The 25,034-nt window shown below is 36.2% G+C and overlaps 1 protein-coding gene across 1 annotated transcript in view; it reads right to left on the bottom strand.

The window, feature by feature from the left end:
• Nucleotides 1-25,034, bottom strand: part of PTPRQ (protein tyrosine phosphatase, receptor type Q) — a 101,032-nt gene that overhangs the window by 5,192 nt on the left and 70,806 nt on the right. Inside the window, exons 33-42 of the mRNA XM_026049725.1 lie at nucleotides 24,661-24,734; nucleotides 20,736-20,835; nucleotides 19,770-19,898; nucleotides 12,828-12,854; nucleotides 12,079-12,160; nucleotides 6,860-6,950; nucleotides 5,343-5,419; nucleotides 2,857-2,991; nucleotides 2,627-2,752; nucleotides 433-581 (exon numbers count right to left, since the gene is read on the bottom strand). Of these exons, the coding sequence (XP_025905510.1) occupies nucleotides 433-581; nucleotides 2,627-2,752; nucleotides 2,857-2,991; nucleotides 5,343-5,419; nucleotides 6,860-6,950; nucleotides 12,079-12,160; nucleotides 12,828-12,854; nucleotides 19,770-19,898; nucleotides 20,736-20,835; nucleotides 24,661-24,734 (990 nt within the window). The remainder of the gene's footprint in view (nucleotides 1-432; nucleotides 582-2,626; nucleotides 2,753-2,856; nucleotides 2,992-5,342; nucleotides 5,420-6,859; nucleotides 6,951-12,078; nucleotides 12,161-12,827; nucleotides 12,855-19,769; nucleotides 19,899-20,735; nucleotides 20,836-24,660; nucleotides 24,735-25,034) is intronic.

Here is a 25,034-nt window from a genome sequence, read left to right as displayed (position 1 = left end):
CTCTGGCTTCCAGTTTCTTCCTTGCACTAATGTGACGAGTTCATTTTGAATGCAATTCTGAGTAGTATTTCTTAATTGTATTAAAAGTCATTAAAAATCAATAAATCAATGTTATTCCTCTGCTGACAATAAAGAAGAAATCTGAGATAAATCTAATGACCACGTGGAAATCACTGAGTTAACTCTTAACTGAGTTAAATCTAACTGAGTTAACAGACATCACCTTGATGGGATTTCCATGAGTAGATAGAAYGGACTTCAGTATTTTATCTCCTAGAAAAGACTATAGAGCATGGCTAGAGAACCCTACCCTGCTGCTCACGCTACAGCCGTACTGTGAGCATCCTGTGCTCTTGTTTGGCAGCTTCTTTGAGTGCTGGTGTGCACTTAAAAAGGTCAGGTACTCAATAATGCTTTGGTGAAGATGTTTACCTGCAGTGAACCACCATTGGTGTGGTATCATGTGCTCGGCTGGCACGGATAAGTTTTACAAAATGGATAATTGGTGCAGTAGTTTCGGGGACTCCATGTTCTGGCCAGGATGTGAAGTTGCACTGCCGCACCATCATGCAGTCTCCATGCTGGAAAATACAGAAGAAGACATTATTATCTTTTTTTTTTTTTTTTTTTTTTATCAGAGCTATGAATGAAGATGCAGCCATGAAAGCTTCTCAGCAATTTCATTTATAAAAAAAAAGAAACTCAGAACAGTCTTACAATTATCAGATATATCAAGGAATAATGTGTGGAGCACACGTTTCATTGCATTTTTTTTGAGGGAGATGACATCAAGTCTGTTTTGAGGACGTGCTGATGACTTCAAGAAGCAAGCACGCTGCATTTGACTTTTGTTCCTATATCAGTGTCATCTGTAGGTTGCAGGTTGAAGTTTCTATGGTTTGTCTAGAAATTTAATGGACTAGGTAGATATTCATTTAGGAGAAGGTTACTCTGCACTGGAATGGTTAAAACCATTAGAATAGTTATTCTAGCTCTGATCCAGCATGGCCAAGATAGACATAATATGTTGGTAAATATATACATTTTCTTTGTGTTCAATGTCCCCTTAATCAGAGTAGCAGCAACAGTAACTCAAAAAAATTTGTTCTAAATTCTAAATTTCTAAATTAGAAAGAATAAAAGAACAAAAGAATAAAAGCACTGGATCAGGTCGAAGGCCTGTCTAGTCCAATATCCTGTTGAACCAGCATCCAGGGAAAAGCATTTGAATTCCCTTATACAAATTTATAAAAACATGACAACAAAGTAACAAAATTTCAGCACAATACAGTTTCAGTGCTTAACAACCTGTTACTCGTGAACTGATGAGTCAGTTAATGAACAGTCAGAGATGGTGTCTTAAAATTAAGACTGATCTTAAAAATTTTATTCTATTTATTTTTCCAGGTTTTTGAAGGTCATGTGAACAATTATGCGTAATACGTTTGGTCTGTGTTATTAAATAACTGTGAATTATTTGCTCCTACAGGTTTCCTTCTTGCACAGGAAGATCATGAAGAACCCATCCATTTCTGAGTACAAGAGGAAGCACAGCTCTATAAGCAGTGATATGGCACATTTAATGGCATAATTCCTGGAGATGTAGCACTTGGACAATTCAGGTTCTGCCTTGTTTTCTTTCTGGCCTCACATGCTTTGCACATGTGATTTCATATTTTGCTGGCACGTATTTTTAATCTAAAGAGTCCCTTTCACCAGCTTTGACTACTCTGTGTCTTATGTAAGCTGCAGAAAGCAGTTTATCTTCTCTCACTGTGCCATTGACCCGTGCTACGTGCACAGTGTGCCATTGTGGGCTGACACCTCAGAGAGTCACCTAAGAAGTGGCACGTTCCTTTTGCCACGTGCGCATGTCCCAGGCGGGTGCTGCATCTTTATGTTTGGATAGCTGAGCTCAYGTCCTAGGACCTGGCTGCTCTGCATGCGGCACAGGGCAACGCTGGGAGTGCGAAAGAAGACGGGCTCCATATTGGGTCGTTTTGTCCAGGATTCCTTTCCAAAGTCGCCGGCCAACAGTCTGGCTTCTGCTGGTTGCTGATTTTTCCAAAGGGTGGAAATTATAGTTGTGGATCATGACAAAGATTATCACTCTACCCGCCATCGCTACCACCCTTCCCTGCACAGTGAGTGGGAGAAATTCTGATGACTCTCATTCATCCTGGGCGGCTCTCCTGGGGGTGGAGGCCGGTACTGCTGGTGGTACAGGGCAGAACAGCTGCGCTGCACCAGAGACTCCTGCCCTTTCATGTGAGAGGGATAGATTCAAAGGGATTTGTCTGATCCCAGAACGGTTAGGATTACTCCTTTCTAGAAGAGACAACTGAGGTGTCCAAATAGAAACTTCGCCTCCTACCAGATTCAGTAACCTTGATAAGCCCTTCGTAGCACATGGGCCATGTATCTGAGATCTTTGTTACTGACACTGGAGAAAATTCTCACAAAAAGAGAAAGAATGAACACAAAATGCTCAGGAAAACCAGGTGGCACATACATATTTAGGATTACAGGAAGAATATTGAAGGTTAGATGAATGGAATAGGGCTCATGTCATATCCTTCAAAGCACTAGAGGTGTTTTAATCAACCAGCTTCCAGTTTTGACTTACCCTTTCAATTTTCAGATCTCTGATGGTCCAGTCCATTTGAGTATCTTCCATCAACTTAGTAATCACTATATCCCCAAACACAGTCACTGGTTTATTATCTTCTGGCCAGTACTGATGACATCTTATCTGCAGGAAGATGAGTGCTAATTATTAATGATCATGTACAAACCTAACAGAAACTACCTACACAATAATACCAAACGCTGTCCATCAGTGCACCAGTAACTTACCCGACCTTTCTCAAAGCACTGTGTAAGCATCACTAGTGTTCTTGCTCTTGTCTCCCACACCATTCTCCAGAAATCACCCACTGTTCCTGGTAACGGTCCCTGAGTTGCGATAAACTCATTTGGACATAAATAGCCCTGAGAAGAAAAAAAAAAATAATACATAATGGTTGATGAGGGAAAAAAGAGCTTGCATATGACTGTGGATGAAACCCTGTCAGACAAACTAAAGGGACCATCACAGGGCTGCTCATCACTGCATGGCAGGTGCCCATGGAAGTATAAGAGAGTTATGGCAATATTTTTCCCACTGTGTAAAGCAGTTATGAACCAATGCTCTAATAATGTTTTGAATACACCACCCTAATAAAAGTGTCTTCTTTTAGCAGGAGAATTACATGGACATCATGGTCCGTAACTCTCATTAAAAAATATCTAACTCTTTGTGTGAGWCTTACAGCAGATCCAGCATGAGGCCACAAAGAACTGTGTCAGGAAGAGACCGACACAGCAGAATTAAAATAGTGCTAAGGAGCAGTGGGGCCCAGAGAACTGAGGAGCGATGCAAGTGCTTTTGCAAGCTACGCATCACACTGATGACCTCTTGGTTCAGTGATGCGCAGGGATATGCTGWAAATTAGGGATGGAACCTACTCAAGCAAATGAGGCTGTGACAGAAGGTCTTTGAGATGCCTCCGAGAAGGTGGATTTTTTTTTAGTGTTTCTTTCTCCTGTTTAATAATAATTTTGAACTGTAAATTAGTATAAAAAGGATTTTGTTGAAAAAAATTGTAAATGCAGAACACATGTTCTCTTGGATCTATGTTTTCTTAAGGAAACTAAAGGTACCTGATAGAATGCTAAGCACAATACAAGACTTAAAATAATAATAATAAAAATGATTTTATGCAGCAGAGTCGGCAGTCTATGGTGTCACAAAATTCTGCTTGTTGCTCCAAAAAGCTGCTGTTTATAGCACCACCAAAGCTCCTTGCTGGAATTACAGCCCTATAATTCACAGCTGCCTGTTACCAAACCTATAATATATAAAACAGGTGTCAGTGCGAAAGTATGTTAATCCTAGTTTAAGAGTGAGGTGAGGAACTCTAATTCAGGGTTACAAGACTCACAGTTGAGTTACTTATACACACATTGCATGTTTACAACTATATGCACTTATATATTTAAATATCCACAAATACATTTAAACATCCACAAATCCAGCATTGAGAGGTCAAAGCTTCTCTGGGCTAAAGCCCAGAGAAATGATAACATTACAGCTGTCCATTCATTGATGAATGGTGACCAAAAGTGAGATGCCTATATGCACTAAAAACACAGAAAATCTCAGCAGGGGATGCTCTGCAGCTGTGGCTCTTCCTATAGATTTTTTTTTTTTTTTTTTTTTTTTGGAGGTTGCTGTTAGTGCTCTGTGTCTAAGCCTTGGCTTGGTAGCTAGAGAGAGGCAGGGTAAAGTCCAAACTATGCTCCAATATATCCAGTCCCCTTCTCAGAAGCCCTGTGTGTAGTTCCAGATCCAATGAGCAATGTGGCATGGCTATTCTTTTCATCTACCTGTCAGAATCAGGAAATTCTATATACAGGGAATAAGTAACTTTTGCTAATGGGAAAGGAAGATGCTGTTGAGGTAAAATACCCATTCTCAGCTCTGCTGCCAATTCCCTGTGAACAAAACCATCTCAGTTACCTGAGAAATAACTCTTTATTTCTACTTGCCATTGTGCCATCTATTTAAGCTACAGTCTGCATGTCTTGCTGAGTGTTTGTTCAGTGCTGTAGCAATCTCAAGATCACTAGTGATTGCTACAATAAAATAAATGCACAATTTTAATATGAGTAATATTTTGAGCTTCAAGAGGACAAAATCAAGATAKACAAGACTAGAGACAGAAAAAGGAAAGAATTTACTGGGAACACAATTAGAAAATGGAAGGTCTAGGAAGCCAAGACTGAAACATAGCATATTAGATGCTTCCTCAAGAAACACATTTGCACTTTTCTCCAACACAATTTTCATAAAATAATAAGGGCATGCAAATTCCTTCTCTTCTAAATTGTTAGCTATTGCTATGAAACTGTTCAGGATCTTTATATTGCCCTGTTCACATATAACAGCTCCAACCTTCAAATCAAGACACAAAATAATGACAAACAGTTGAACTCAGTGGAAATTCCAAAGTTGTCTTGTATGAAGACAGTGTGAGCCAATTCTACATTAAGTAATTTGTTGGTCACAATTTTGATTTTTACAGAAAATCCTTGTGTAGTAATGAAAATGGGAGACTTTATATTTTTTTTACTAGTTATGTTCAATGTCACACAATCACCACCACACCAATACAGCAACTGCAATGTAATGAATGAAAAATTACAATCTCATTCTTATTGAATGTCCTATTTTTTTTTTTTTACTCTCCCTTACACAAGGAAATAAAAATAGAAAGAAAAAAGAGAGACTTTCTACTTACAGATACATAGCTGGCATTAATGTAGTCAGATCCAGGAATACCAGCATCAGGCATCAGCTTTACTCTGTTGTTGTTATCTAACATGAAAGCAAAGTCTAGTTAAATAAAATGTTTGTTTAATCACAGGCACTGTAACCAATAACCCTGGAGTGCTAAGAATTCAAAAATAATGTTAGTGTTGTTAAGAAAAAACCAGTTAATACAGTAGAACACTATTAAAACGGTTACTTAATCTATGTCTATTATTGTACAGTAATCCTTTAATGTCCCAGATATGTTTTAATACATACATATTTTAAATGATAGGTAACCCCCAAGTCAAATCTGACATGTTTGGGAGGATCCTGTGACTGAAAGCAACCAGTTTTCTTTGAGGGACGCTGTTTCAGCACAGGCACCTSCATATGAATCAGACAACAGAATAAGGAGACTAACAATCTTAGCTATATACTTGATGCCAAGGTCATTCCTATGTACTTCAGCCAGATTGTGCCACTTTAAAAAAATCTTCTTTATTTAAGGCAAACTCATTATTATAGAAAAGATCAGTTGAAAAAAGACTAAATAAAGAATGAGTGAGAGCTTCTGATCTAGGCCCATGGTGAGTATGTAGAAATGATGAAAAACAGGAAAGATGTCATAGGTGAATAAGTAAATGCTGAAAACAAACATTCCAAGAGTTGATGRTTGGTCTTCAACATGATTAAAAAAAAAAGAATTAAAAGTTAAAGATTTATGAAACTCAACTATATTTTGAATCTATATTTTATTGCATCCCATGAATATGATTTTTAGTGACTGTAATTTAGAATATGTGTTGAGCAAAGCAGTAGATAACAGTAGCAGCTGTTCTGAAAAGCTAATAGCACAGAATGTAGCATTATTAACCAAGGAATGCCATGCTCCCCATCTCACATCACAGCTAATGCTTAAAATAATAATGACATTTCTTGTCTTATTAACTGAAAAATGAAGCAGTGTTGAGTACAGAGAGACAGACTGCTGTCTCCTGTGATAAAATCTAGCCTTGGCTTATAAGTTATCATACACTCACTCTGATCTTCTATGAACCCTTGCAGCACATTTACACGTATCCAGAAGAAAGCATACCCAGGCTTCTGGGGTAGCTGAATGGACAAACATGTGGATTTTATATGTTTGAAAAATCTACTTCTCAGTAAAAGGAGAAAACAGGAAGAATGTTAAAGAGTTTGCTACATGGGTTGAATTACAAAGCCAAGAAGCTAGTCAGCCTGTGGTTTCTTGCACCTGCATTTTAAAGCCTGTGAGAGCAAGTTGAAAGCTACTTTCTCTAAAAGTTATTTTCTTTAAGACAAGAACACAAATGAAAACAAAAGCGTAGAATGTTTGACAGAAATTTGGAATTTCATAATGCAGACATCATTGCATTAACCTGTCAAAGACAGATCAAACAAGAATACAGTTGCATTCSAAATATATACCATACTGTTGTAGGGAGGGAGCAAATGGAGGAGTTGATTAGAAAACACACATACATGGCTTTATGTTTGGGAAGCGATTCTTAGACCTGTTCCAAGGCAGATCGGCATCAGTTGAAGCGAGGTCTTCAAGAAACTTGGGAAGCTCCTGTGAAGGAATAATTACTTGTTAGCAACTCTTTGCGTTTTACCAGCAATAAATACCAAAAATGGATCAATAACAGTTTCCTCTGAGACAAGCACCCTAATGAGAGGAAGGCTTCTTTAGTTCTGCAGCACATGGCATTTATAAGAACAGCTGGAAACATTACAGGAGGATTTCACTGCACTGTCGTCCCTGYACTCGCAGATGCAGCACTGCAGAAAACACTGTCAGGTTGAACAGTCAAACCTTATGTGAACTTAAACCTGAAAAGTCTGGATAACAGCAGCTTATCTATCACTTCTTTTGTGTTTTTTTTTYCCCTGCCTTTTCCTGAAGTCTCATACAATGTAACCATGTCCTACTGCTCAGGTCTATTTCTGAATCTCGCCTTTTCCTAACGCCTGGAGCTTGGGAGAGCTGAGCACAACCTGAGAACTGATGAAGGTTTAATCAAGTCAAGACAACTGGCAATCAGTTATTGTTCACAGGGCATTTCTGAAAGGGGTGGGAAGTTATTTTTGCTTGGCTCACAGTTTCATAGCCAGTCATTAATTCTATTACTCAAGGACAGAAATGGGTAAATCTTTTATATTAAGGAATTTTTGATGGGGCTATGTGCATACATAAATATGTACAATTTGCCAAGCTGAGTAAAAGAGTGAAAACAATTTCATTGCTTGTTATTGGAGGCAACTTATTAATGTGGTGATCCTACAATGGGGATGAGAGTATAGAAAACATTTAAAGAAATCAGAATTTAACAACCACCTTGTTCTGTTCCTGTTTTATCAAGAACTTGACTAGTAATAATTGTCCTTTTATGGCAAATGTTACGTGCAAGTTTCCTTCAACTCTTACCCAAGATATAAAAGAGATCTGTCTATTGCTTTGCGTCTGTATAAACAAAATATTCCTACTTTTGCTATGTAATCCACTGACCTTTGTTTTCTACTTTCTGACTAATCTCTATATGGATTGCTTCTAAATGTAGAACAGAGAGCTGTACAGTTCAAGGTAGTTCCACATGCTCTAGGTGTGCCTGCTTGAGCAGCAAGGTTGGACTAGATGGTCTCTAGAGGTCCCTTCCAACCTTTAAGATTCTGTGATTCTGTGATTATGTTTGAATACTCTTATCCAAGTACTTGGCACAGTTTCCTTTTGAAAAATAAAATGTAATGAGCAAATAATATGGAAAAAAAAAGTGAAAAAAAGATGGGACATGAATAATGGAAAAAGCAGGAGTATTTTTTTATTTCAGTGATCCTTCTTTTACTTTTAATTCTAGTATTTTRTCAGTTGTATTTGAAGAATTTTGATGTGCTTACATATTAAGAACATCATATTTTGAATAAAAATGTCAATAAAATACAATAATTTAAAAACCGACATAATGAACCAAATCAACAGTCTGATATGCTATTCCCTAAAATGGCAAATGTCTGATATACAGATGAGATCTCAAAACCCATGAACTATATCATGTGCAATATTATCCTATGGGAAATATCTATTGCCAGTTGACAAAAATCCAAGGTCTGAAGCATGAGAACTAYCTAGCTTTTATAATTATATACTTAATAGTATAGATGCAAGTGCTTCTCAACAGAAGAGCAAGATAGTTTCATGTTAAAAACAAAAGACTTTAAGTCAGCAGATCTGTAGTCTTTTGTTATCTCTGGCACATATTTCCTTTGGGACAGAATTAGGTGAAGAATTGCACAGAACAGCTAGACAATCATCTCACTTTGAAAATTAACAAGGTCCTGTCCATGCATTTCGAGTCTCTTTCAGTATTTGTAGCTTTGTAAGAAGTAAAAGCCTATGGTTTTACTCTCTTCTTCTGAAAGGATAATTTCAGAATTCAAATCTCCTTATAAATGAAAAGTTGACATTATTCAGTTTATATTATTATTCAGTTAAGGAACTAAACCATATGGTCAACAGATATGAAGCAAATATAAAAGACTAAATAAAAGATTGTAATATATTGTAGAAAATGTTTTTAATATTTTAAAGTAGAATTTTAGAATTTTGTCTTTGAATCATTTTTTCTATACTCAAGGAACTTCTTCTCTGCCTTTTCAACTGCTGTTCTTTCTCTTCTTTTTTTCTTAACAATCCCTTAAAAAGACCCATAATCCTATGACCGAAGCTGAAGAAGTTTCTCTGACATAGTCAGTGGACTGACTTCTATGAATTCCTGTCAGGATTCAACAAGAACAGTTAAATATAGCCAAGGCTGGAAAAATTCCTYTATTCAGAAAGCTGAAACTCTCACACAGAATTTCTGTCATTGGATTTTGCAGGGAGGAAGAAACATGATAAAGTGCCCGTGGCATTTGCAGGTGTATAATAAGGTCATGGCAGCCTTCATCACATACACGGCCTATGAACTTTAACTTGCATCACATCAGTTGCCTCATTCCTGTGAGTTTAAGCTTGCCAGTTAGTACAGAAGTGATACTGCTGTACAGTACTCTGTAGTAAAGAGAAAATACAGGAGCAGTATTTGTTGTTGTAATGATGCTCTTATAGCTGAACGAGTGCTTAGAGGTCTTGTACCGGTTCTCTGCGTCTGTGTGGATTTCAGTCTAAATGGGAAATTTTCAGAATTGGGAAAAAAGTATTTCCATTCTCGTATTCAAAAACAATTTGTCGTGGAAATTGTATTTCTTTGCAGACCCACAAACCTTTTAAATAATTCATTTTCATTCTGTTTACTGAAGAATTTCATGACATTTCAGTGACATTTAGAAGCATTTCACTTTTTTATTTGTACTGACCCAATGTATTATAAAACACTGATAGAAGTATTTCTGTTTCAGAGATTTACCAGTTACTAGGAAACTTGACTTCCCAAACTTATTAAGAGATAAATGAACCATCCAGAAAACTGGAAGTTTAAGTTAGGTGGTCCCCACCATTATTTACTGTGGCTCCACACTGTTTCTTTAGACAGCCTTTTCTGCTCAGCCATGGCTTTTGATCCATTCTCCAATCCAGATTCTCTTCTCTTTAGCTTGACACATGAACCCACTTTCCCATGAGGACTGCAATCGCACTCTGGAGATCTCTAGGCAACAYGACTATATCACTCCAGTAAATTAAATAGGCTCAGGAATGTTCCTGGGTCCCAAGACTAGCTGAAATAGAGGGGTATCTATGCTAGCAAAACCCCCAAGCTGTGCTATTACTTTTAAACAGCCTATTGGGAATGATCCATAGACTATTCTCCCTACCCAAGCCTACYCTGGAATTACATAGGCAGAATCTTGGTGAAATAGTCCTGATTTGTGGCAGGGAACTTGATAACACTTTGTTAGTGCAAATAATCATMTTCTTATGCCCAGCCTCTGGTATGCTTGAATTTACTACCATGGAAATAGCCAGAGAGTCCAAGCTGCCAAAGCACTATGCTGTTATGCACTTTAAATATTGGTTGATATGCTGAGCTCAACTTTCCTACACACATATAGGAGTCTTGAGTCATTTATGTCAAACTGAAGCCATGAATGGGGATGAAAATGATGAAGGTCATTAAGACTGTTTCACAGAAATGCATTTTGAAGCCTGCTCTTCATCTCATACAGGTGCTACAGATGCTGTAGATGCACTCTCAAACAAGGAAAAGACCTACCCTGCAATTCTGCTTGCTCTTGGACAAACCATCTGAGAAGACACCACTACTCTGGAAATGGGAAATTGAAGCTCAGTGAGGAGCAAAATGGAAGTCCAAAGGACATATAAAACTGTTGATTATAAATTGACTCCATAATTTAACTAAATTATTTAGCTGAATGAGATTTCACCTACTTGTATTTGTCTAGCTTGATAAAATGCTATTACTTTTTTATTTTTTTTTTTATTTTTTTTTTTTTTTAAGTTTTAAGGCATTACAGTGCTGTAATAGTTATTGCAGTTTGGGTCACATCTAAAAATGTAATAGCAGAAACTTTTCAGTGATAAACATTAATATGTGAAAATGTTACTGCTAGTAAAGCTTTTCATCTCTTCAGTCATGCATAATATAATTATAATCACTCTTGTTCAAGTGAAATGACCCACTTGGAAAAAAAAATAGTTCTCCCTACTTTATTGCTCAGAGATTTTTATGGTGCTCTTTATTATTAAATCCAGACCAATTCTATTTAAAGAGCATAACCAAAAACCTGTAGGAAATATCATTAATCTTTTCACACTTCTGTTGTTTTTCCCTTAGACACTGAAATATTATAATCTAGCAGAAGAAAAGGCAATTGTTGAGGTTTCATTTTTGGTAATCCAAATGTTAASTAATTCATAATAAATCTATAAATCCAAAATAATAAAGTCACCAGAGACTGACAAATTATTTTTGTGAGAGCAAATGACTTTAAATGTTAGAAATAATGAAGGTAAAGGTTCTGAAACAACAGAAAGAGCAGAGATTGTTGAGAAAAAGTGATATCCTTAAAAAGGTTGCTTAACAAAAAKAGTGAAAATTTTAAGGTTTAAATTTGAAATCATATTTGTATTATATAAATGTCATGCATATTTTGAATGTTGGTGGCTAGATAGATGCTATTCTCAAGAGTAAGATGGRTACGACCTATTATTTGTAAAGAAGAATCTACACTGCATAAACTTTACACTATCTCCACTGAAGAAAGTTAGAAAGAAACAAACGAAAAATACTCCTGAAGTCCATGRCAATACAACCAGGGCTTGATCATTTTGCAAATTAAATGCCAATTGTGTTTTTGGAGTCATCATCTAGGAAAATGAGCTTATTGGAAACATATTTTTGTAGATGCAGACAGAGAATTGCTAAATAAACTATCCACAATTGAGCTACACATGTATCACTATATATGTAAAAACATTTAAATATTACGCTGTTCTTGCAAAGATGAACATCTAGGGAAGATCACCTTTTGCTGACACTTAGGTGAATAATTCTCATCAGGTTGCACTGTRGAGTGCACAATCCAAATCAGTGTAATATTACTTTATAAACAATCAACCTGGTAATTGGGTATTGATTATCAAGGCCAGAATCCTTCACGGCCCTGTCTGCTTAAAATGGACATGAAATGTGACACATGAAACTACTGAAGGTCTTGCGATGTTGTGACAACTGCTAGCAACATACCGAAAATTCTTCCTGAAACTTTAGGTTGTTGTTTGTGCAAAGCTCTTCAACATGTTGTAGGAAGGATTTCTTGCTTATTGGCCTGAAAGAAATGACAGGGGAATTAGAAACCTACAGGGGATTTTAAAATGTCATTGCTTTTAATTTTTATTTAACCGCAGTTCTTTAAAGCATCTACTTTCAGGTTAACTAGCAATGGATATTTATAGACAGAAAAGAATAAATTGCTTATTAAATGCTTGGTTTATTTTTGATCACATAGAAATAAAAACATTTTCTCCCTCCCTATTGTTTCTTCTTATCAAGTTTTTAAGTTGTTAATTAACACTAGTGCTGGGTAACATGGCCCTTTTTTAGATGACACCACTTCAATGCAACATTTCAATATTAATGGAATTTTTGTAAAGTTATCATTGCATTCTGAAGTGCATAATACTTCTTTGGTGCACAGAAAACATTTTATACATTGCAAGGTTTTAGKCATATAAAATATTGCAGTGACCTCATTCACATAATGACATGGTTTCTAAACCCCAAGGAGTTTAAATATCCCTGTATTACTTCCCAAGCTAAAACACAGACATGCAGGCTTCACCCCAGAGAGAGAGAAAGCATTTCTCCAGTTACCATGCAATTAGTCATGCTTTTATGATTTATACATGGCTTGGAGTTTTTTCTAATAAACATAGAAGGAACCACACATTGAGACTCACCAATGACCACAATATAAAAATTTTTAATCAACTTACTTGATGGATTTTCTATAACTAAGTAACCTGCAACAGAGATTTTTGTTAAATGGAGCAAAATGTGAGTTAACCAATATAGTGCATTTTAATAGGTTTTATATGAAAAATTTAAGTTGGAATCAGAGTTGTTTCTTTAATGGATTCAAGTACAATAGTACTTTAGGTATCTTGTGTGATTGTCTTGCACGATTTTTAACTCATGGACTAAAGCAACAGTTTTATGATTCTCTTCAGATCATTTTACAGTTTTCTGGTCTCAGGGGCTGGAGAAATCCATACSCTCAGCAAAATACTTAATGTACATTGACACATTTCAGTACTGACACACTTCATTAAATATTGTGCACTCTGTGTAATTCTTCTAAGGGTAATTGCAGAGAATCAGAATGGGTTTCAGCAGACTGAGTGCAGATACCTACATCTGAGCCAGGCACTCTAGATTTCTTTTATAAGCAATGAAGAGAAAGACATGATTTCACCCCATCTCAAGCAGTTATCTAAAACAAGTCACAGATAAATCATGCCACTAATGTGACTATTTGCACCCAGTGAGCCTAGGCTGACCTGCTGAATTTCATGTATGTGAAGCTGGGTGAGACAAATTTTGCTGTCAATGCTCATTCTGGGTAGTGCAGCTAAAGAGTTGGGTACCAAATGACCCAATATGCCAGAACATCCAGTAATTCTGGAAAGCTCCAGAAACCTACCTACTACATATGACTTGTGGCTGCTCAAGATGTTTTTAAAACTAAAATTGGTGACTTCACAGAAGGCAAATAGCTAACGGCCAGGATTTTAAAAATGAGTGCCTGTTTTTTTCTCCATTTTTATGTACCACCCTAACTTCAGTTATGTTCCTGGTCCATAATGATTTCAAAACCTGTGTTACACATTAAATCTTTAACCTGATCCCCACAGCAGATTTCATGAGGATCTGCAACATAAGAGCCATTGGTGGAGAGCTTTCAGATGGCCTTGAGACCTGGTCATCAACATCAGCTCTGAACCCTTTCCAGATGGTCTCAAAATTACAAACTCAGAAGCCCAATTTCAGGCCCTTAGTCTCACAGAGCTTGTCTAAAAGACCAAGAAAAAAAGGTTGAAAAAAGTACATTTTAAAGAATAACTTGACCTTTGAGAAAAGCTCTAAGTATACCTTTTTCCAAAGGTATACAGAAATGATACGTTTACAACAAATATTACAGAAACTRTTCTATATTGCAAACATAAATATCTACTACTGCCATTTTTTGTTGTGTGTGAAAAGACAATAATTTGCTTTAAAAATATTTGGTTTTATGATGTTATTAATAAACATTTAGAATATAAACTAGAGAATAAAATGTGATCAATAGAATTTTTGAGTATTTTATTATTAAGCAGCAGAGAAGTTAATTCCAAAGCTACTAAAGATGTCTTTGTGATACATCATTTTTAAGATAATTTTCTTCAAATAAAATGAATTGGCTATGAAAGACTTGGTTAGTCTCACGAAAGTAAAAAGAAGTTTAAGAATTCATGTAAATTGCATAATCAAAATGCTCACTTTGACAACTGAAGAAGAGCTTTGGACTGAAAAAGAAAATAAGAAGGAAATAAAAAAACAAAGCATGCAACTCTTTATTAATGGAGAATACTTAGAAATATATCTAGTGCTTCTTGTATACTTATGGTGTTTGTGTTACCTGGCAAACACAACCACCTTCTAGTAACACTGGCAACATTAAAGAACTGAAGTTTTCTTAAGGAGAAAGTTTCCTAATTAACTGTTCTGAGCACAAACACATTTGCCTTTGAACAGAAAATACTATTTTTTCTAGCACTTTTCCAGGACAAAATTTAAACACTGCAAAGAAAAGAAAACAGACTTGTTTTTCCTTATAATTAGCCTATTTTCTCCATAACAATAAAATAAAAGTTATCTCTCATTTGACCTCTTAGTAATTTTGTGGATACTATTGATTTTAATCCWATGGAACTGACAGCAATTAGAGGCTTACTGCACTGTAGCTGAGTCATCAGAGAATAAATATTACATCTATATTAAACATAAACAACCTGAATATGTCATACAGTGCTTCAGAGCTGAAAGTACATGGATCCAACYGAAAAGAACTTAGAATCGAGTGGCACCATTAATGCAACCTTACACAGTAATATTCCAGATTTTACTTTGGTTCAGAGCAGAGATGTGAAGCATTGAAAAAAGCACAGAGAATGAACAAGGCAGCCCCACATACGGTGCTTTCAACTGCATTCTTAATATTACTAGCAGGTGACTTCTTTATACAACATATGTTTTACGTCTTATGTTACTTTTCATAAGTACCAAACAATTTTAAAGAAATAAAGTACCTACAGTTTGACAGTTCAGTCTATMTATGGGTAGCTAAATGAAGAGCTTGGTTTGCAGACATACTGAATTTTCACACTTCTGTTGGTGGCAAGTGCATGTTAGAGTGTCTTGGCATCTTAGAAAATAAGAATTAAATCTAAATGCTAACATGTGAGTTAATGTCTAACTCAAAGACTGTGACAAGGATGTTGGCTTTCTTGTGTAAGAATCTTTAGATGGACTGAGCTGTGTATTCACAATTGGCTTAAGAACACCACCTATGCTCAACACAGGCAACAGGGATCAAAATGAGCATATTTTTCTCAATATCTTGCAAAAGAAACATGTGGCAATAATCTTATGTGATTTCATTAATGAACAAATGCTGGTAATTTTGCTCTCCACATTTGCCAGTCTTCTGCATAAAACACAAAGGTACAGATATCACTACATCTTGATCAACATAATTTAAAAGTAAACTATGAAGTTGTAAATTTCCTTATTTTAACTGGACAATTCAAGGTTCCCTTTTACTCTGACTTTGAAACCAGGAAAGAAAAACATTCTCTAAGATAAAGAGAATGTCTCTTTATTGCTTTAAATCTGATTTGCTTTTTAAACAGTGTATTGTTTCATGTATGGGATTTTTTTGAAGTCTATCAAAAATCTGAATTCCACTCAGATTACTTATGATAGAGCTAGAAAGAAGCCATTTATTTGTGTTGGCAGTGGTAACTGAAGACCATATTGTCACACAGACTCAGCTTTCTCTCTGGGTCAATCATCTGAAATCCACAGGGAATTAAAACCTCTTCCAAATGGAAAGCAACAGAAATGAGTACGTAGGCAAAAGGCTTAGCTCATAATCACCACTGGCACTTCCTAGGAACAAGGGAGGAACTAATTTTTAGCAAGTTAATTGAAAGCAATACGGAGCTTAACCCCTCCTGAATGTTCAAGGGCTATGGAAAGAGAACACGTGCTTATTTCTTCCATCCTACCRGGACACATACAGTCTTAAGCCTTGTGCTCTTGGGACACAAAGCTCAGGGAGTCTATTAGTGATAACTGATAAGAGCTGGTAAGGCAAGAGCTGTGTAGGCTGGCCTAGGAAAAGCAATGTGTATGCTGAGGAGTTATCTCTCCTGTCCCAGACACTGAATGAAGAATACATAGGAAGCATGAGACCAGAGAATAATTTTATATRAAGTACTTTTTCTACAAGACATCTAAATGACTTGTACTTGCAAGGATTACAGGGTCTGTAATTAATGAATATTTCCTTTACATCTGCATTCCTCACTTGCCTAAAAAACTGATTTAAAGTGAATGAAACAAAAACCTCAGAGCATCCACTACAAGGCACAACCTTGGAAGGAAAGTTTTAAGAAACTGGGCTCTGATGGCCTTCTCCTTGCAGCAGAAGACACTGTGAGAACAACGTTAGGTGAGATCCCTGTCAGATAAACATCTGGAACATGGAAGAGTGATTTGCCAATAACCATGTAGGCCCTGAAAACTTATTGACAGAATCCATGTAGAGCAGGTAAGAGTCAGTCTTGGACACTGCACTGGTGAACACTGTGGTCAAGTTACAAAAAGTAACTGATGAGRCGCCCTGGTATATGTATTAATTAGTGTGGTTAGTGAACTGATGGTTAATCTAGTCAAGACAGATAGGCTGTATGTTCAAAACAAAATTTTCTTCTGGTATTATTACCTGCCTTGTATTATGCCCATCACCATGGACACCAATTTCTTAAATTTTAGATTCATGAAGCAGGTCTCATTTTCCACTGAATTTGGTAGATACAATTAAAATAATTTCAGCTYATTAAGTCCCAATCAGAAACGCTAAACAAGCTAGCCTGGAAAAGGAATATGCACATCTACTTTTTTCTGATAACTTACCAGATACAATGAATTGAAACCTTCTGCACTCTAGGAAGTTTTTCAGACATTGCTGACAGCTGACCAAATGCAGCCAGCTCATAAAGGATACGAAAAAAGCAGAAGCAGAATCTTATTGACTTCTGGATAACTATGTCCTAAATGCAAYAGGTACAAAGTTCTCTCTCAAAGTCTTCAAACGAATAGCAAAAACATCTTAGATACTGGAGTTTGTAGTACATTGTCCTGACACACACTGTATACTTCTACCATCTTCTTGATACAATTTCTCACTACCAAGAAGGATTTATCCATATAAAACACAGCATTAGAGTTACTTAAAATCTCTCCCTTGACAAAAAGCTACTGATATTACAAACAGAATGTTACACATACTGGAACATTCTTTAAAACTTAAAAAAAAAAAAAATCAAATAAACTCAAGACCAAGGACATCTTGTCTTTTCAGTCTTATGTCTAAGTTATCTAGATCTTGATTGATTTTTAATACAGAAGATGGCCTAAGTCCTGTCCTGAGGAGCTCTCATTCACTTCAAATTTGCAAATTTGTCTTAATTCCAGCAACAGACTTGAGCAAGGACCCTGCTGTAGGACCAGAGTAACTATTGTATGAAAAAAACTAACCTCAAATTTAGCAGCAGTGTCCTACAACTTATGAGAATGGCTTAGGACCAGAGTCTTTACTAGCAGTTCTAACAAATGGAAAGAAACAAAGAGAAAAAATACACATAGAGGACATGGTAAACTACAAGCCAAATATATGAAACAGATTTTCTAACATAAGGGTTGATGTAACTAAATCTGCTGAAGCACTGTTCAGTAAAGACCTTGCTGTGCATAAAGGGCATAATGAAGTGCACGTAAATAGGAAATATAATAGTTTGTAATTACCCTGTAAAGTTTGACACTGCACAAATCCAAACTGCACGCAATATAGGCAGAAAAGTGGCAGAATGGTGCTCTTCAAACTGAYAGAGGATTTGACACCTGGGTCTGTTGCTGAGCTAGTAACAACCTAAGTACAAAGCAGCTGTACTACAAAAGGCAGTTGAGAAAAACAGGAGCTTCTCTGGAATGCATACTACTCTCCAAAGAATGTATACAGCACGTTTCTTATGTCTCATTTGCATTACATTTGATTCAAGGATGGAACACATATACCAGTGTTATATCATAACTTATTATAATTTCCATGCAAAAAATGTGCTGATTTATTTTAAAATAGTTGTGGAACTGTTGTACCTTAACAGTAGAGACTTAAGCAGGATTTCATGATAACAAATACCACTGTTTGTCATCAGCATGGCTGCAAAGATTGATATTTCATTTCGGTTAACTCTATCATTCAATACAGCATGGTAGCACACAGGTTAAGAGAGCAGAATGGAAAACACACCATTTTGCTTCAACAATACAAAACTTACTGGATGACAAATATCTCCTTGCGTCTAAAGAAAAATGAAGAGTATCTGGAAGTAAAATCCATTAACACTTTAGTATATAAACAAAGTTAGTACTAGTCTTACTCAGCTAACAGTATGGAAACAATGCCATTTTGAAGATCCATCAAGACCATTTATGAGAATTACAGCTATCATGGTGCAACGGCATAGTTCTGCCTCCARAGCACATATTCCATTATTATTAGCAGGAGCTAAACAACATTATCTGAATGACAGGTGACCCACACAGAACATACCACATCCATTATGYCAATTATTTCCAGATGATTCATAGCATGTTTTCTCATCTGTTACAAGCAGCCATTCCTATGTGCACTATTTTCAACAGGTTTATACATGCARTCAGCTTCCTCTGTGCCACACACATAGACATGCACACATTCAAACAAAACAGGTCAACAGCCACAACCTTTCATCTTCCAGCTATTCCTAGTCTGTAGCAGCAGGATGCCTGACTGCTAGGTCGAGACTATTTTAGGCTTCTCATCTTTAAGGAGGTTGCCTACCACAGTGTTTCATCTGTGACACAGCAGGAAAAATAGAGGTAGGGAAAGAATGCTCATCCAACATTTCTAACTCTGCTGGATGTTATATATTGTTTAGAATCATTATTATATTTATCTAGTGAATAACATCTGTATTTATGGCAGTCAGAAAGAGCAGAGTCTGTCCAATAAATATCTGTGACAGGACTCTCTGTCACACAGAAAATATGAATTGCCTGCACTTGCACCATCTCAAAGTGCAGATGTGAAGACCGCCAGCGTGCTGAGCTCCACAGACGCCTAGCTGCTATGTAAATTCCTTTGTGAAAAAAGACTTTCCAAACGTCAATTAAACAGTGATAGATTTGTGTTTGAATCAGCTAACAGGCACTTCCGAGGTGTATGACTTTTTCAAAACACTTACATAGCTTTACAGCCTACACAAAAAAAATGTATTAAAAATACTCAGAAATTCAGCATTCTTTTTTAAGTAGCTCTTTTTCTSCACCACAATTAAACAGTGATTTGCACTTAGATCCTTATCTTCTTGTAAAAAAGAGCTGAAGATTAAGTGATTTTCTAAAAGCTAGTGAGAAGTGTCTTGAGGATGGAGGTCAGTCTTTGAAAGAGAATCTCAGTGACCTGTGTAAATAAGAACACCACAAACACTTCCAAACAAGCGTAGGTCAGAAATGGGTCATGGCTACAGCCCCTTTGGACTACTGTTTTGCCTAAGGAGTATGCTTACCGTGTAAATCTCTCATCCTTCAGCTCCAGGTCTGCCACTGTGATCAACTGATCCAGTTTGAACTTAGTGTCAATAATTTCAGCATCTCGTGGGGAATATGTTCCCCCTTCTTTTTGCTTTTGCCGAATCCTAATGAGAAAATTATAGACAAAAATAAATATGCAAAAGATTTATTATGGACACACACATCAATAGATTGATTACAGAGGTTAAAACTGAAAAAAATGGTTGCCAGAAATCCATATCTGCTTTTATTCTAATCATTCTTCAAATGGTGTAATTTAATCAAATCCATTTGTAATTGTCTATAAGTCATATGAAAAGAATCTAGTTTGTATATTCTTTTAATTTTCCTATATAAATTACTTGGCAATGCCTTAATAATTTAGATGACAGAACRTTTGGTGAATGAGCAAACTGACATCGTTATGAAATCTATCATTGACTAGAATCATCACTCATATTATGCAATATGTAGCTTCGTTCTGTAGATGGGAATTTATTCACAATTTGAATTAGAGGCCAGTTTCTCTTTCACTTATAAGACTGTAGCGTTAGTCTTACTTGTTAATTTAGTCCTATGACAGAAAACAGAATTTAGGGTTTTGACTTCATATTGAGCTATCTATTCCCCACAGAGACAGCAAATAGGGCTGGCCATCCAGCTAACTAGCCARCTGAGAGTGCTCTGTATAACCATCTCAAGCCAACTGAGGGGTGACACTGAAAGGCTAAGAGAGGTTTCAGTTCTGATTCACCTTCTGGAGAAATTCGTTACTTGTTAATCTATGGAAATAAGCCTCACTAAAACTAGCCTTTGTAAATCCATCCCTAAGTTTCCACATTAAAAGAAGGCAATGGATTTTGATAGGATAGAATCGTTCTGTCTACAAAACTGCTTCATCTCTTCATTAATACATTTTTGAGTGTTTGCAAACAAAGCATGGCAAGGTTATGCAATCTTACCTTGCAAAAGCATAGACTGCAGCCACCAGGAGAACAATTGATAATATACACAAAGTGACTGCAAGTATAACTTCCACAGCTCTTTCTGAGAGTCCGTCACCTGCAACAGAAAGTGGATAAGACTAGGCCCAGAAATGTAATATCCAATAGCTTCTTTGTCATGTTTATATCTCTAAATCAGGTAGAGGAGTCAGACACTATCCTATCAATATAATTGCATTATATAAGCAGAAGGGCTGCTTTAAAAGAAAATCTTGACAAAAACAGGAAACACTTATTTGAAGTTTCCTATGCATTTTATCTAATTTTTAATGCTAGTTTTATATATGCGTGTATATATATATATATATATATATAAACTAAGGCTATATGTGCAGCTGTTCTGGTTTTGATGATGTTGATGCTTTCCTAGTTTTCCTATGCTAAACAAGGTTTACACAGCAAACCTACTGTGACATCAGTCTGATACTAATAAAAGTACTCTGAGCTAAGCTCCTGCTCAGCCTCAGTGCAGCCAACTAAGAATAGACAAGTGCTTTAACAGATAGGACTAATTCAGGTAGAAAAAGCAGGTAGAGTCATAACTGAAATGCACTTTCAGTGCACAGGTTCACAGCGTTCATTCACAAACAGAAATAGAAGATGCTATCATGACTGCAGATCTTAAGGTGCTGGAGAAACCCACAAAATGACCTGCTCTGAACTGCCTAGGTTAATCTCCCTCATTGCATYACTGCTAACTTATGGCCTTTATTCAATTGGGAATTGGTGATTTTGTCAAGAATTACCACTAGCAGGTCAAAAGTTATCATTAAAGCCTTTATGATAAAAATTATACGGGTTGTGATCAGTCTTTATGGCTGATCAAGGAGGATCAAGGCTCATTTTGAGAAAGATAATTCACTTWGATTAGTAGTTCTAGATCGCTTTTCCAACAAAGACTACTTCGGTTTTGTATTTTGAGACTCATTTATTTTCTGTCCCACCTGGTTATCCTATCCAAAAATCTCATTTTTGTTTTATTACTATTGCTGGTATTCTTGACCTATGCTCATATTCCTCATCTACACCTTTTGATCTAGTGTAGAAAACTTAGTCTCTGTTTGGCCTTCACAGAGGACGGCAAAAATGTTCTGCTTTCCTGACATATGAAACCGAGATTTCACCAGTTAAAGGACAAAACCCTGTCAAGGATGCTCTGGAGAACAGAGATGTCTTGGCTTCAGTTCTCTCAAAAGGAGAGAATTTTTGAATCAGAGAGTATGCTGTGGATGATATGGACTGTATGCACATCTAAGGACATGCTGCCAATTCAAAACAATTCTGACTTAACTAAATAAATGGTCTTAAACAATACAATTTTTAATATGAGATGCCTACTTCTACACATAAGCAGGAATAATCAGCTACACAAATGTACGCTAATGAGCAGTATGTTAGATAGATAATTTATCAGAAGGAAATGCAAGATTATTGCAGACCACAAGCAATATAAAAAAACAATATCATGTATGAAATGAGAAGCATAAACTTGGGGTACAAAGAACTAAATATAGTTTCCAAAACACCTGAAATAATCCTTTTACTCTATTCAACATAAACATAAAGCCTCAGGTGCAGCATTCAGTGCTACAATATAAGAACGATTTAGCCTGGAGGAAGAAAACAGAGAAGAAAAGCAGGTCCTTAAAATGTTATGGCAAAAGCGAAAGGAATGAAAAGTTTCCTGCCACCCAGTGATTTCTGTGGTAATGAACAAGTGTTAATCATGTGTAAAAATAATAAGAAAAAATTCAAAGGAACATCTACAAAAGTTTTGTGTATGTTGCATTAAACAGTAAAGTGAACATTAAATCCTACAATTAAGAACAGTTCAAACATTACTAATAAACCAGGGCTTGCAGAGTACTTTAAGATCCACCAAGAATAAAGAAATATATTTTCTCCTACTTCTTAGCGATTGGCAGGTACTGCATTTCTACAGAGATGATCAAGGGCAAAGGGAAGGAGACAAAACAGAGGAATTAGCATACGGAGCAGGAAAGAAAACAGGTACCGTACTATCAGCATGTGGTCCTGACACTGTGCTATACAATTCTGAGAAGCTGCAAACTGATACATGATAATAACAAATTGTAATAATAAAATATCGTAAGTTAGACATGCATGCACAAGACAGTATCTTATGGATACCCCATTTTCATATTTTCTGAGACACTTTATATTCTACATTAAGAAAGACCACACCTAAAACTGTACTCCTACCTTCCTCACAATGACTTGCTTAAATAGGTATCCGAGTTTATGACAAAGATTACAAGTTGTCTTGTATGTACTACACTTTTCCGCATCTTAATAAGGCCATGGAAAAAATCTGACCTTTCTTTGTAGTACAGGCATTATTTTCCCAAGGTCACTTATGAAGTATAAGGAAAAATCCTGCTTCTCCAGCTTAAGAGGGTAGTGTGGTACTCAAAGAATGGCTGAGTGGGTAGGTCATATTAAAAGATACTCTTTACTATATTTAAAAGATTTTTATTGAAGTTCCATATGCTATTGAGAATCTTCTGTACTGTTCCTCCCCAGCAAAATTCCTATTGCTTAACAAGAGCATCAGATGATCAGATGGCTGCCAATTACAGGCAACTTTCTTAGAGATTTTCCATGCTTTTTGTTTCTTGTTGGATAGACTCAGAAATTTAAGTTAAGGCCAAGTAAGAGCTTGCTGTACAGCCCATTTTAAAAGCAGTCCTTTATTATAAACATTAGCACAGAAGGCACCAAAATCACTCGAATCACAGGATATCTGAGGAATTTATCATGCTTATTTTTTTCCAGTTATATTTTGTTCAGTGCACAGACAGATCTTGCATTTTGTGATCTGTACTAGAAGACAACATGTCKCAAGTCTTCCATAACAGTACAGATATGAATTATAGTATCTGCTAGTAACAAATTTCTTTTTCTGTTGTTTTGATGAAGTGCACAGGAGACTGGATAAAGGCAGAGTCATTTCAGGTATAGTTATTTTCCCTGATGTAGTCATTTCCTTACTGGTCAAGCAATTTTTTTCATTGCTTTAGAGTTCCAAAACTCAAAAGACAGCTTTTGTGCTGCTTTTATTCCCCTAAACATTCAGAAGTTTCAAGTGAAGAACATATGTTCATGAAAACTCTTCTACATACTCACACAGTTATCATGAGCTCCTTTTCAAAAAGTCAGGGATAATGCTTTCATTTTAGMTTAGCAAAAGAATTTACAGATTTTGCTGTTATCTGCTTAGAGAATCATCATTCCCACTTTTAGGGATGGATCAACACTGTAATGGAAAAACTTATGCTGGGTTTGAAAACCCCAGAACAACTGCCCTGATGGCCAATAGCATTAGCACCAGCTGGGTTCTATTAGACAATACTAACTGAAAATGAGCTTTGTCTGTAACTAAAGGATGAAATGCTTTTGTGTTTGTGTGAATTTGAAGGGTCAGGTTCTCAGACGAGCTGCCAGTAGAAGGAATCATCTGCAACTGAGAGGTTTCCAACATGAGGCTCACTGGAATAACCAGTACATCCAACAGATGGGGAAACTGCAACCAGCATAACTTCCGAGAGTTCACCCTGTCAAGGTGAGTTATCCTGGCTAAAGGGTGTTTTCACTAGTATAGCCGAATCTCTGCTAATGAATGTTGTCAATATTGCTGACATGACACTTCCAGCTGACATAAGTCTCCCTGACATCCTCTAGATAAAGGACATAAGAAGAAACGTATGGATAATCTCATCCRGCACCAACTCTTCTGGTTAAACCAAATTCAACAGAAATAGATATCATTTATTTCAAGGAAACCAGTCCAAAAAAAGGAAAATAYAATTAAACAGATTCCTTACAAACAGAGAAATATTTTGACAAATGACACTTGCCTTACCTAAGGTTTTGACAGGGTCAGAATAATCAGAATCTGTAAACTGCCCTTTAACATTAGTTGCTCTGAACTTAAATCTGTAAAACAAAAACAAGAAAAATAATGAAATAAAAGTTTACGTGTATTACACCATTTAAAAACTAGACACAAATTTTCAATTTGAGTAGAATRTAACCCAGAATTTTTGTCCACTTACAGAACTGACATTATAGCTGACCTCAAGGACTTAGTGTCACTATGTTAAATGAATAATCAAATTCTATAAAGTGGTTACTTATCTCGAATTTGGCCTTATGTAATTTAGAGATCAAAAAAGATCTTTTTGTTACTTGAATCATTTTAAAAAGGTATAGTCTCCTCTATTTATATTTTGGACA

This window comes from Nothoprocta perdicaria, unplaced genomic scaffold (genome assembly GCF_003342845.1).
Source record: "Nothoprocta perdicaria isolate Ctin4 unplaced genomic scaffold, notPer1 scaffold_61, whole genome shotgun sequence".
Taxonomy (NCBI): Eukaryota; Metazoa; Chordata; class Aves; order Tinamiformes; family Tinamidae; genus Nothoprocta; species Nothoprocta perdicaria.
The sequence above is the reverse complement of the archived record's forward strand: the minus strand, read 5'-3'. Positions and strand labels throughout refer to the sequence as shown.